The 14,673-nt window shown below is 33.3% G+C and overlaps 1 protein-coding gene across 2 annotated transcripts; it reads left to right on the top strand.

Annotated features, from left to right (window-relative positions):
* Positions 1-9,400: 9,400 nt before the first annotated feature.
* Positions 9,401-14,673, top strand: LOC104892641 (polyadenylate-binding protein-interacting protein 12). 2 transcript variants are annotated; one of them, XM_010678625.4, is made up of 11 exons: positions 9,401-9,962; positions 10,108-10,596; positions 10,715-10,822; positions 10,955-10,999; positions 11,094-11,166; positions 11,267-11,379; positions 11,478-11,537; positions 11,626-11,673; positions 11,773-11,841; positions 14,134-14,195; positions 14,293-14,673. In XM_010678625.4, the coding sequence occupies exons 2-11, from the start codon at positions 10,177-10,179 to the stop codon at positions 14,348-14,350; spliced, it is 1,056 nt and encodes a 351-aa protein (XP_010676927.2). In that variant the 5' UTR covers positions 9,401-9,962; positions 10,108-10,176; the 3' UTR covers positions 14,351-14,673. The 2 variants fall into 2 exon arrangements, with proteins under 2 accessions (XP_010676927.2, XP_010676925.2); XM_010678623.4 differs by having other exon boundaries at positions 9,408-9,962; positions 10,712-10,822.

The following is a 14,673-nucleotide window of genomic DNA, read 5'->3' as shown; positions in this document are numbered from 1 at the left end:
TTTCTCCGCCCTAGAATTTCCAGTTAACGCCCTGTATTTTTGTATTTGTATACATGGGTTGTATTTCCCTCCCTACCTCTCTTTCATCAACAATAACTCTGGTAATTATTCCCGGCTAACTTTCCCATCAAGAACTCCGGCAATTTTTCCGGCTACATTATTGCATTATTAATATTAATGAAATTTTATAATTCTTTTAATACACAAAATCGGAGTATATTGACTTAAACAAAATAAAAAAAGTGTCCAGGCACCTTAATTAGGTTCCCGAACCTGTGGTTAGGCGCCTAAATTAGGCTTCCAACCACAGGTACAAGCGCCTAAATAAGGTGCATGTACCTGTGGTTGGGCGCCTAATTTAGGCGCCTGACCACAAGTTCGGACACCTAATTCAGGTGCCTAAGCACTTTTTTTTTTAGTCAATATACTCCGATTTTGTGTATTAAAAGATTTATAAAATTTCATTAATATTAATAATGCAATAATGTGGTCGGAAAAGTTGTCGGAATTATTGTTGCCGGAAAAATTGTCGGAGTTCTTGATGGGAGATCCTTGTTGATGAACGAGATGTAGTGAGAGAGTGATGGAAAGTGAAGAGAGTGAGGGAGAGTGAAAGAGAGTGGAATAGTGAGTGTTAAAGTATAAATACATGTATATGTATTTATACAGGGCGTTAGTAGGAAATTCCAGGGCGGGATTTAGCAAATGAGTTTTCTCCCCCACATTCATCACACATCCGGGTCTGTTTGGGCGGCCAAGTACACCATGGTACACTCAAGTCAGTTTTTTTACTCATTTGAAACTCTACTTTTAATATTGGATTTTGTTGTCCCAAACCACCTTAACTTTGTGCTAGTTTACGAAAAACTACCTTAAGTAAATGAAATGTGAAACTATTGGGTCAGACCGTCTGACCCAATGTGTTTGGTCGGACAGGCTGAGCCCAAAAGTTTCACTTATAAGAGACGCGCGCAGGCTTTTTTGTTTTTTTTTTCTTTGTTTTTGTTTAACGGTACAGTTAGGTTTTTATACAATTTTAAAACTTCTTTCGTTCTTCATTGTTCTTATTTCAATCTTTCTTCTTCTTTCAAAATTTCTTCTTATTTTTACTTTTGCTCTCGGTTTTTTGCTTGCTGATTTATTTTTTTTCAAAATTTTAGTGTGTTGTTGTGTTTTTCTGATGTTGATGTTGTTGATGTAACTGTAATGCGGTTTGAAGTCGAAGAAGGTGAAGACTGACGCAGCTTCTCGTGAAAAAACACTAACTGAAAAGAATAAGTTTGATTGGAACACATTTGTTTAAATGAAAAAGTTAAAGAGGTAACTGAAATAATATACAAACCAACTGAAAACTGTAAAACTCTAACTGAAAATAATGTGTTATTGGAATACATTTCTGTAAATGAAGATATTTAAACAGTAACTGAAACAATATAAATACCAGCTGAATAATTCGTAGAGTTAATTGAAAATAATAAGTCTGGTTGCAATACATTTGTGTAAATGAAAATTTTATATAGTAACTGAAGTAATATAAATACCAAATAAAAAATGTAGAGAAACTAACTGAAGCAATGTGAACACTAACTGAAAATATTTAAGTTAGGATGCACATTTTTGTGCGTGTTGGTGCTTTGTTCGACGAGGTGGTTTTGTGTCAGGCGAGTCTGACACAATACCATCTCAAATGAAATTGTCCAAAAGTATCTGAACTCCATAGAACCATTGTTGACCAATACCCAAATGATTTTCCAACCAGTTGGCTATGATTTTTTGGTCAATGTATAATAGTCACGTGCCAAGCATGTGAGTCGAATTTTCGCCATTTTTTTATTTCTCCTCTTTGTAGCCACCACTCACCACCCAATCTCGTCATCGTTGCCTAGCCACAACTACCAATACAAGCACCTACCGTTGCTCGCCACAACCACTAGGACCACCTATTACAACCCAAAGTCACCTAGTGCAACCCACAACCACCAATACGAGCACCCAACCGAAGCACTCGATATAACCACTACGACCACCCACTGCAACCCACAATCACCAATACGAACATCCACCATAAGCCACATCCATATACAACCATCAACCGTACTTCCCACAACCTATACGACCACCCACCGCAACCCACAAACCGCCCAACCCAGTTGCCACTACTCGAAAACCCAAATCTCGAATTGAAAACCCACAACCACCAATTGCCCCACCCACACCGTACCGCCACCATTAGCACCAAAATGAGGGAATTGAGGGAAGTGGATGAAAAATAGCCAAAAAAAAAGGGTCATGTGCCCAGCACGTCGTTATTATTGAACTGGAAACCACATTCAACTCCCCTTTAAACCATTTAGATAGTAGTCAACAATTATTTTTACTATTTAAGGTAGTTTTGGATTTCGTTTACTTAAGGTAGTTTCTCGCAAAGTGGCACAAAGTTAAGGTGGTTTGGGACATAAACACCCTTCAATATTTTCTTCGTTTCAAATCAAATGCAACAGTTTCTGAAAAACGACAATTTCAAATTAAATGCAACATTTTACTTCTTTCTATTTTTGGTAAAGATTTTGAGTTTGAAATTACGAATATATCTTTACTAAAACTAATTAAGCCTAATTAACTTAGTCACATGCCCTTAGTTTTTATGTGGTCCCACTTTCTCTCTCCTTATTAACTTAGGCCTTGTTTGGTTGTACTCCCTCCGTCCCAAAATATAGTTCCCATTTCTATTTTGGGAGTCAAAATTTAAAAACTTTGACCAAATATTCTCATTAATGTATACAAGAAAACATATTCATGGGGGGTCTTGTTGAATTCGTCTCAACGTATACATTCATAATATCAATTTTTTATATTTTTTACTAATACGAAATAGAAGATATAATAGGTCAAAGATACGTCTCGAAGACTGTGCAAAAAGAAATGGGAACTATATTTTGGGACGGAGGGAGTATATAGGAAGTCATATTTCTTAGGAAGTTATTTATTCCATGTATTTGAAATTCCTAGGAAGTGTAAAAGTGTGTGTGGTTGATAATGGGAATTAGAACTTCCTATGAGAAGTTCTACTTACCTAGGGGGACCTAGGTAAGTAACTTCCTCCATTTTGGAGGAAGTAGAACTTCCCAGGAAGTGCAAATTCCCATGATTTTGCCAACCAAATAACTTCATATACTAGCTTCTACTTCCTAGGAATTTGCACTTCCCATGATTTGTTTTGTCAACCAAACAAGGCTTTAGTCATATGCCCTTTCTTTTTATTAATCTCACCCTAAGAAATTTTGCCTGGGAAAATGTGTCATCCAAATTGTTGCATTTAATTTGAAACGGAGAAAGTATACACTTTTATCATTTGAAGACTGTTAAATAAACAATGATCAAAAAGTAAAAAAAAAAAGCCTTAAATGAACTATATATGCTCACAATGCACCTAATTGTATGATAAAAGTTGTACCCTTTACTTATCTTTTTACCATAAGATACCTCCTTTTTTTTCTAGTTGCAATGTCTCTTATTTGGAAGTTTTACATTAATTGAAAGGCTTCTTTATTGGGTAATATATTTTTTATTTAGTCCCATTTCTATTTTATCTTTATTTCTCACCTTCACACGTTTTTCTTAAAAAGTATCCGAGAGTAATGTTGTGATAATAAAGGAATGGATGTATTATTTTTGGTTGACATATGACATCATATTATTGAGAATTACAATCAAATTAATAAGGAACTATACAAAATTAAAAACTATATTGTCATTTGGATTGATTTTTGGTCTTTCTATTTATTGTTCGTATTTACTAAACATCGCTCCTATTTGTATACGTATTATTTTTTTGCATTATTTACATCGAAAATATTAAAATTTCGATACTACCATTGAGGAATCGATTTTTGTTCGTTTTCACTTTTTTCTCACCACAAAAAACGACAAACAAAATTGCTTGGTTCATGACCTAAATGAGGACATTACGAACTAGATACCCACGTCTTTTACCAATAACCAATTATGCGTATTGCCCATTAAATACTCCTGTTATATCGGAGAATGGAAGTTAACTCCAAAATTTATGCCCATAGTGCAATCAAACCCCATCCTGATGTCTTAACTAAGATCTTGTTTGAAAATACTGTGATATTATACAAAAAGATTTGTCTCTACATCAGTAATAAATAATATAAATTAACTTATATATACATGTACACATCCCTCTCATGCAATCATTACAACCTCGTTTAAAAGCTCTTATATTGACTTACACCAGGAAATAGTCATGAACCATTATGATTTTGCTTAAGCTTATAAGATGAATAATATCTCAAATGAAAGGTATTTGTTGTTGATTTAGAGACCGCTTCTCCATACACTACATGCTACTACCTTACGACCCCCAAGTTTAATAGTCCTTTTCCTTTTTCTACTTCCTTTAAATTTGATTTGTTCTCAAATTCATACTTGTAGGTAGGGGTATTCAAAATATCCGATTTGAATTATCCGAAATTTCGGATATTCGATCCGATTTTAAGATTTAAGATATTTCAGACCGGATATCTGAAAAAAATTCGGGTTTTTAGATCGGAATTTTTAAAAAATGTCAATAGCCCGATCCGAAAATTCGGTATTCAATCCAAAAACTCGGTGATATGATCCGAAAATTTTGGATTGGATTGCAATCCGCCGATTCGAAATTTTCGGATACTGGATTTTCAAATCGGATCGGAACCGATATCCAACATTGAACAACCCTACTTGTAAGGCCGATTCTTTTGAGTTGTGTTGAGCTAAACTAAAATTATGCCCAAAAGAATAGGATCTTGGTTGTTTTGAGGTTGTAGATGACAAATGTCTACAACATGAAATGACAAAATTTTTAAGGAATTTTGTTGTGTCAAAATCTACCTATTATATGTGTGATCTTTGAAAACAACTACCTAATTAAGCTTTTTAATTTTTCTTTTTGGGTTTTTCAAGTAGTAATTTTTTTAAAAGGTTTTATGATGTACTCCCTCCGTTTCAATTTAATATACACACTTTGACATTTTACACTATTCACAAATTTCACTTTGACCATCATTTGTGATTTATACGCGGATGAATATATAGTCATGTGAGATCTTTTTAGATTCATCATAACATATATTTTATTAATATGCACTTTTTATAATTTTTACAAATACAAAATTAAAGATATATGTTTTCAAAGTTTTGCATTGGCATGCGTGAAAGTGTAAGTGTGTAGATTAAATTGAAACGGAGGGAGTACTTGTTTTCAAAACTTGACATTTATTAGGTAGCTTTTGGGAAAAAAAAATCGATTTTCAATGGTTGCATTAGTGGTGGCTGTGGGTCGGTGACATGGTGGTTACAACCTTGTAGGTGAGACGAGAATGCAAATTATGAGCAATATAAATTGACTGAGAGTAATAGTGGTATCGTGTGAACAAAAAGAGAATTCATTTTATTGTTAATTGTTCTTCTAGGCCTGAACGCAAATTAATTTATACTTTCACAAAAATTTAAGAGAGATTTATTATATAAATCATATAAAAATACCATTATAATCTTTCAAATTTTTTGTTCACAAAATAATTGAAATTCTCTTTTCTTATTTTTGTGAACTAAATTTATTTATTATTGTGCAAAAACTTACTTTTTAGGTTGAAAAAATGGTTTCTGCTATTACTATTGATTCATACTCGAGTTGATACATACATCATTTGTATTAACTGGGAGCTTGTTACAATTTAAGATGCAAGACAACAAAAAAAAAAAAAAAGACAAACACCATTTTTAATTTTATGCTATACTAGTGGAGTTCCACTTGTATTTGTTGTTTTTTTATCTATTGAACCTGTGACCTATAGTTCACAACACCTCAAATCTTAACCACTAGGCAAAGACATCATTGGTCTATCCAATAATCGCTAATAGAACGTTAAGAAAAATCATGTGGGAGTCCAATGCTTGGAGCTCCCACCTCCCAACCTAATGGTCGGGAGTTCGACTTTAATCAACCCCATATTTGGGGCTTTTGTGTAGATATTTGCTTTTGGATATAAATCCCCAGTTGTCTGTCTTTGAAAGTGTTTTTATGAGTTGGGATCCTCTTTTTACCGCCTAACTAATAAAAACTAAGGGTGTGAATATCCCTAGTCTTCGGGGGAGTCTTGAGACAAGATTTTCATGGGTCTTAGGGATAAACTAATGCAAGACTAGGGAGAGTCTTGAGTTGAGTTTTGTTTTCCAAAACTCAACTTAAGACTCACCCTTGGCAAATGTCAAATATTGATTGGGTGATTTTTTTTTAAATATCAAACCAATTATATACATAAAAAAAAAATCAGATTATGTTTTGATGAATAAATGAGTTTTGATTAGAGTCTGGGGATAAAGTATAAAAGTATAAAGAGTCTGAAGTGAGTCTGAGTTAGTGGAAAACTGATATGGCAGAGTCTGAAATGTAGTGTTGAGTCGGAGGGATAAACTTACCCTAAACCTGCTTGGATTAGTAAATTACCGAATAAAATAAATAAATTAATAGAACATTAATTCTTCCCAATGGTTTAGCTTAATGTGCAGAACTAATAGAGATAATGGGAGCCATGGGTTTGGCAACAAAAAAGCTAAAAGGGCGAGAAGCAACAAAGAAGTACTAGAAGCAGAGAAAGTTGTATTGTGCTGTTTTATTGCAGCAGCTGAGCATACCACTAGGCACCACCTACATGGCTACATGGGATGGACAAGGCAGGGTGAAGGCCTGATTCCTGAAGGGTGTGTGCGCACTGTGGTCTGTGTAGTAGGCCACCAGCCAGTGTACTACTACTACCAATTACCCACCTAGTAATAATATCCAGGTCCCAGGAGTACTATAAATCACGAGTGGGTAAAACAACCTCATCCATTTCATATCAACACCCCCACCCCAATATTCTCTCTTTTTTCTCCTCCTTTATTTTTCTTTAAATTACTTGCATAGATACATGTACCATAATATTCTCAAATGCTATGGTCCCCATCTTCAATTACAACTACTCACTATTTAAGAATGCACTATCTTTCCCAATAAAGTAAATTTTAGGGATTATCAGGTTTAGTTAAGTTTTATCGTGTTAGATTCAATAAAATTTAATAAGAGCTTGTTTAGTTGGTAAAAAAATTATGAAAATTTGTATTTCCTAAGAAGTGTAAGATGAGCTTTGTTCGATTGACAAAAACTTTACAAAATGGGGGAATATAGAACTTTCAATGAATTTCTAATTCTATTACGGATAATCCAATAATATGTTTCAATTCTCATGAATTTAATGATAGAACTTAATTCATGTGTATTCAAATTTTATGGGATTTTTTTTTTCCTTTTCGTGGTGAACCAAACAAGTCCTAAGTTCAATCATGATAATTTAGGTGAAGAGAGTGCACTTTATGTATGTTCACTTTGTAGTTTTCACCTTACCCAATATGATTTTTTTTCGTGGTGAACCAAACAAGTCCTAAGGGTATGTTTAACGCTAGTCTGGAGCAAAGTCTTACAAGAAATTTTTGATAGTCTTGGTAAAGACTCAAGGATATTCATCAAATACAATGGGGATAGTCCTGAGATGGGTTTGGATAATCAAGACTCCACCCAAGACTATTGATATGGGACCCATACTTTCTAGGCCACCAAAAACTTGCTACGTGTCTTTTATTTTTTTTTTTTGTAAAAATCTGCCATATGTTAAATTTTTGGTAGAGAGTATGGATGGAGTCTGAGGGATAATGTGTAAAACTGGAATGAGTCTGAAAAGTAAAAAGTAGGTAAAAATTAGTGGAAAGCTGATGTGGCACAGTCTGAAGTTTGGATTTGAATCTGAGGGATAAACACACCCTAAGGGCCTGTTCTCTCCAGCTTATTTTCAGTTCAGTTCAGTTCAGTTCAGTTCAGTTCAGCTCCAATAAGTTCAGTTCAGTTCAGTTCAGCTCCAATAAGTTCAGTTCAGTTCAGTTCAGCTCCAATAAGTTCACTTCAGTTCAGTTCAGTTCAGTTCAGATCAGTTCAGTTCAGTTCAGTTCAGTTCAGCTCTATTCTTTTATAACCATTTTGTTAAATATTATTATTATTATGTTGGTATAATTTATTTTACTAATTACTATTATTATTATTATTATTATTTAATATATATCATTACTATTAAGTATTATTATTATTATTATTATTATATTATTATTATTATTATTATTATATTATTATTTGTTGTTGTTGTTGTTTGTTGTTTCTATATATTTTTTTATTATAGCTTTACTAATTATTATTACTATTATTATTAGGAGGAACATGGTTTAGGTCAAAGCACAAATAAACCCACTTTTTTTAGCCCATAAACCAATCAAATCGCGTCAAGACGGTTTATGATGTAATTTTCGCGGTCCAACCCAATCATTATTTTTATTACTAAATATTTTTAAATTATTAAATCTAATTATTAAAATAGTAATATTAATTTACTTTTTAGATATTATTGTTATTATATATCATCGTCAAGTATAAAATATTAATACAAATAATATAAAATAATTATTATTAATTATCATTATTATCATTAATTATTATTATTATTAATTTATGATTATTAATATTATTTATTTATAACTATCATTTAAAAATATTCAAAATACTACTATTATTATTATTCATTATTATTACTTATCATTATAATTATTATTTAATATTCATATTATTATTGTTTAAAATATTATTTATATATTTATTACATTCAATTTATTTCAATGTAATATAATTCAATTCAATTCAATTCAATTCAATTCAGTTCAGTTCAGTTCAGTTCAGTTCAGTTCAGTTCAGTTCAGTTCAGTTCAGTTCAGTTCAGTTCAGTTCAGTTCAGCTCTGATAAGTTCAGTTCAGTTCAGTTCAGCTCCGATAAGTTCAGTTCAGTTCAGTTCAGCTCTGATAAGTTCAGTTCAGTTCAGTTCAGTTCAGTTCAGCTGTTTTATGCCGAAGAGAACAGGCCCTAAGTTCAAGCATCATAATTTAGGTGAAGAGAGTGTATTTTATGTATGTTCACTTTGCAGTCTTCACCTTACCCAATATGAATTTAATACAAAGTTATTGGAACTTGCTTAAACTTGTTGAAACTTATCAAAATTTATTTAAACTTATTAGATGTGTCATATTTTCTTAAAGTCAATGGATACACCCTAAAAAATCTTTGAATAATAAGATCACTAAAAATAGATTGCAGAAAAAAAAAACTTAAAATTACTTATACTCATTATTAATTATGTATAATTTGAAAATCGACAACAACAAAAAAAAATATAAATTTCTACAAAATGAAACCAAAAAAAGACAACAAATAAACATTGTTTTCAATAAAAACCTCCATATTTTTCTCCTATAAATCAAACTACTATTTCAAGAACAAAAAAATCTCGACTTTGTAAAAGAATTTGATCCACACTATAGTATACTCCACCATGCAAAGGCATGGTTCATCCATCTCCTCCAACCTCCAAAAAAAAACCCACTCCTAATTGACTAATAACCTCTCACCACCTGTCCCTTTAGACTTGTAATAGTACCATCATTTTTTTTTTATATTTATTTACAACAATTATGATAAAATAGTAGATCAAAAAGCAAAAAAACTCAAAACAAAAACAAAGTAGGTTCTGAAAAGGAAACGATTTTCACCATTTTTGGAAGGATTTGTAGCAGACTATAACTTGATCTTCTGCTACTTCTTTCATCTTTTATGATCCAACACGACAAAACTCTTCCTTCAACACCCTTCTCTCTCTTCTCACACTAACTCACACACACACACAAAAAAAAAAAAATCTTTCTTTCATCAAATTTATTGGGTTTTTTTTGTCGTTTTTTGTTGGGTTAGGTTTTGATTTATCATATTTCATAAATAAATCAGTATTGTGTAAGAAGATCGTTCATTCTTGCTCCCTAAAATCAGGTATACTTTCTTCTTTGTTTTCATGAAATGCAAAAATATGTCAAAGTTTTGATTTTTCATTATTATTACTATATAGTATGTATGTTGATTTTAGTATAATAATCTTGAGTATTGTTTTTTTTGTTGTTTAAATGTGGGGAATCAGTAATTAGGTAGGCGGATTTTTCAAAGGAGAGAGAAAAAGAAGAGTTGTTGAAGAAGAGAAGAAGAAGAAATGGCAGTGGTTGAAAATGGTGTTGTTAATGGAGATTTTGATGTTGAAAATGGGTCAGTCAATCGAAGCTCTGAAATCAGTAGGTCGGATGAAAATGGTATCAACAACAGCAACAACAACAACATGAACAACTTGGTGATGCAGATGAAAGACTGCAATATCAACAACAACAATAATAACAATAACGAGAATAATAATAATAACAATAACAATAATCATAACAAAGAAATGATGGAATTTGAGGAAATGTTGTTTAAGCTAAACCCATCTGCTCAAGAATTTGTTCCTCCATCACTTCTCACTAATCCAACTCATTTTCGTCGCGCTTTTGTGCCCAATTTTATTCCATCTATGGATGATCCTTCTTCCCCCTTCAGAGTTTTCCCTAATCACCAAAATCAAAATTTCAATCTCAGAAAGGTAATTTTTTTTTTTTAATTTTTTTAAGAATTATTTTATTTTAAGAATGTTAAATGATCATTTTTGTTTGTTTTCTGAGGTTTTTGTTTGAGGGTTTTTAATTATGTGAATGTAGAAGAATGGTAATTATGGTCAAGGGAAAAGAAGGATGAATAACAGAACAGGGATGGCACAAAGGGAAGAAGTTATCAGAAGAACTGTTTATGTGTCTGATATTGACCAACAGGTATGCAAGACATCTACCTATGTATTATTTCATTTCTCTAATCATTTGGGTGTTTTTTTTTTTTGTTTCAATAATTTTCTTATTTTTAGTATAATATGTGGACTGTCAACTGTTGTTTGCTGGGGAGTACAGGTGACTGAGGAGCAGCTAGCATCTCTTTTCATCAATTATGGGCAGGTGATTTGCCTTGTGATTTTAATGGAAGGTTTTGTTTCTATCATTTTGAGTTTGTTCTTAAACAGCTCATTTTCTTGATAATGTACTGTTTCAGGTGGTTGATTGCCGTGTCTGTGGTGACCCGAATTCCGTCCTTCGTTTCGCATTTGTTGAGTTTACTGATTCGGGTAATACTATTGTTAGTGTTGAGCAGTATTGTGGACTTATGACAAGTCAATTGCTTGTTTAAACAATATTAATGAAGCAACTTCTTTTGTGGTGTTGCAGAAGGTGCACAAGCTGCATTGAATCTGTCTGGAACTATGCTTGGGTTTTATCCTATCAAAGTTCTGCCTTCGAAGACTGCCATTGCTCCTGTTAACCCCACTTTTTTGCCTCAGGTGAGTGCCACTGCCAGCCATCACAGCCATTTTGTTCCTATGTGATTTTTATTTTCTCCTGTTTAACATGTCATGCTTGCTTGGATGATTGGCTTCAGAATGACGACGAGCGAGAAATGTGTGCGAGAACTGTTTACTGCACTAACATTGACAAGAAGGTACCTTTTGTCTTCTTTTATTTGGATGTGTGTTGACTTATAGGAATATTAGTATGTCAGCTGATGTATATAATGTTGCCTTCTGTAGGTTTCTCAAGCTGAAATCAAACTATTTTTCGAGTCTGTGTGTGGAGAGGTTTGTGGCTTACCCTTGTTTGAGTTCACTACTATTGCTTTCTTTTTGTTTAGGGTTTCCATTGAATTGCAAATATGGAATATATGTTGTTTGTTGCAGGTTCATCGCTTGAGGATGCTTGGGGATCATCACCATTCTACTCGTATTGCCTTTGTTGAGTTTGTGATGGTAAACTTTCATTTTCCATTTATTTTGGTTCCTCGTTTCACAAATAGTGATCCTTTAAGTTGCTTATTTGTTTTAACTGGAGTACTCTCTTGTTCACCTGGCTGATACTGTTAGTACTACCATAATTTTGAGTACGAAAGCATACATTATAGTATAAGATTTCATGGATGACTTTCATACAGACTGCTTCACCATGTCTCGTTTGAGGTTCAGTGTCGATGATTTGGGTAAAATGATGTACATCTATTTTACTAGTATATCAAGCATGGAGCTCTATTTCCTGAGGCGTCTATATTAATAATTGTCATGTCAAAATCCTCATCAGTTGTTCCCAATATGTCTAGTAGATGAATAAGATGTGACTGGTGATGTTGTTAATTTTTTAAAAAAGAAAACTGAGCCAACACATAATGAGATTTTCTATCCCATCCAATGATCCAATAATGAATTAAACCCCTTTTTTACCTGAACTTTGCTCAGTTAATTGGCAACTGCCATCTAAAATATGTGCATGTACATATTGTTATCCCATCTTATATGTAATTCTGTACTATATTTGAGATCCAAGCTTACTGCATATTTAGGAGTATGATAGTAATATGATTTTCATCGACCGGGAAACAAAAGACTTTTTTCCGGTTTTCCCCTTCCTTTGGGGGCTGTTTCTAAAAGGATTACGTGGGTTGGTTGTCTCTCAGCTTTTTAGTTTAGCCTTATCACCATTGACATTATTGTTTGAAAGTAGCAAGTTGCAGTGTCTAGAAGTCAAGAAACCATAACTTCTATGAATTTTAATGAAGGATGCCCTTGATCCTACAGTTTTCTAAAGTGAAGGTGTGATGATCCTTCTTTGTCCACCTCTATTTTTCCAAGGGAATGCAACAAAAATTACATGCTTTTGAACTCAATTTCTTTTTGTAGCGCTTGTTGTCAGCAAACATAATTTATTGTTTGGACCATTTGCAATCACTTGCTATTAAATATTTCCACTTCCTCTTGATTAAATTTAGTTTACCTAGACTTTGACTTTTAGATGCTAAATCATTTTCTTTAAGAGAGTAGGTTTCTTTTATGTCTGTTTGCTTATTTGTCTTTCAACACGTTCTTTTTCTTATTTATGCTCAACTATATGTATTTCTTGGTCTGTCAATTTAATTGACCATATCATGCTGTGATTTTATTGCCATGATTAAGAAGTCTCTGACTGTCATGTGTTATTGTACATATCCTGTTGCACTTTGGATTTCTTGTATTATATATCTTTTGGATTCCTTGTGCTACAGTTATAATAAGATTACGTAGGCAGAGATTACTGGAGGGTGTAGGTCTAGATCAATTGTGTAGCGAAAGTCATAAGGCCAGTGTCCGGAGATCTTAGCTTTCGTTTGTACTTTCTATGTGGTCGCTTGTAAAATAACTTCTGCATTAGCTGATGAGCCCTATGTCCCCTTAGCATATATAAGATCCTCTGCAATGAACTGGTTTAACAGGGAGGGATAGTGTAGTCATCACATGGTTAGTTGGATACTATTAGCTTCAAGAGGAAGCAGTTGAGTTTGTCAGAGGAGAGAGAGGGAAAAAGAGAATCGGATTCTATATTAATAGAGGAGATCAGAGGGAGAAAAAGCATGTTGAATATTGTGAATAATTGCTTTTCTTTTAGAATTTGGGACACAACCCTGTAAAAAGCTTGCATTGATTCTTTAGTTGATGTATCCTTCCTTTAATTTCTGCTCAGCTATGGCAAATCTTTTTATCCTCCTAATTGACTCTGATCTGTTTTATTTACTATTTATGAACTTAGTCCCCTTAGTATTGCTTCATTGGTTTTTCGAGTGTTTGGGAAATTGGTGATGTGGAAAATGTACTACTACCTTTGTTTTTCAATATTTGCAACATATGGAAATGCACATGAACCGTGGAGGAGAGGGAGTGAGTGAAACATGACCCATGTGATTAATAATAAAGTAGGGCTTTCTTTGTATGAAATTTTACCCACAAGAGAAATGTTGCAAGTATTTTGGAACATCCCCAAAAGGAATATGTTGCAAGTATTAAGAAATGGAGGTAGTATTCAGTTTTATACTAATAGAGAAAAAAGGGTTTATAAGCTATTATTGTGATCAGCTTTTCTTAGTTGCTGCCACCGCTATAAATTTAAGTATTAGCCTAGTGGTTTGGAGAGAGAATCGAACAAGACAGGGAAATCGAGATCATAGTGATGGTTTTTGTTAATTTTTATGTTTTAGTTTCACAATCTGTCTCTAATGCTTTACTTTTTGACTTCTCCAGGCTGAAAGTGCTATTGCTGCTCTTAACTGCAGTGGCGTGATTTTGGGATCTTCAGCAATAAGGTAAGCTCATTGCAGAGTTCTTCTGTACATGTATATCACCCTTTTTTTTGCTACGATTTTATAAAGTCTTCTGTTTTGGTGGATTGTTTATCTACAGGGTGAGCCCATCCAAGACACCAGTTCGCCCTCGTGCTCCGAAGAAACCTATGCACTAATTCATCTATACTATTCTAAGGAACAGGAGGAGTGGTTTTTGTATATTTTGGACATAGATGGCTATATGTAAAGATGCTATACTCTACTTCTGGTGTTTCTGCCTTTCTGAGCCTGAATCTTTGTTATCAGGAAGTATCATTTCATTCTGGGTCTGCTTTAATGGCATATATAGAGTTGGATGGAACTTTGAGGATCTTGCAAGGTTGTATATGATGCACAGCAGAATGAAGGTGCAGCTGTTTTTGACTTAACAATACCACTACTTATAACTTAACCATGGTTTACCCGTTGTGGTAGCAGTTATTGAGGATATTTTTCTCTA

This window comes from Beta vulgaris, chromosome 5 (assembly GCF_026745355.1).
Source record: "Beta vulgaris subsp. vulgaris cultivar EL10 chromosome 5, EL10.2, whole genome shotgun sequence".
Taxonomy (NCBI): Eukaryota; Viridiplantae; Streptophyta; class Magnoliopsida; order Caryophyllales; family Amaranthaceae; genus Beta; species Beta vulgaris.
This window is presented reverse-complemented; position numbering and strand designations above follow the sequence as displayed.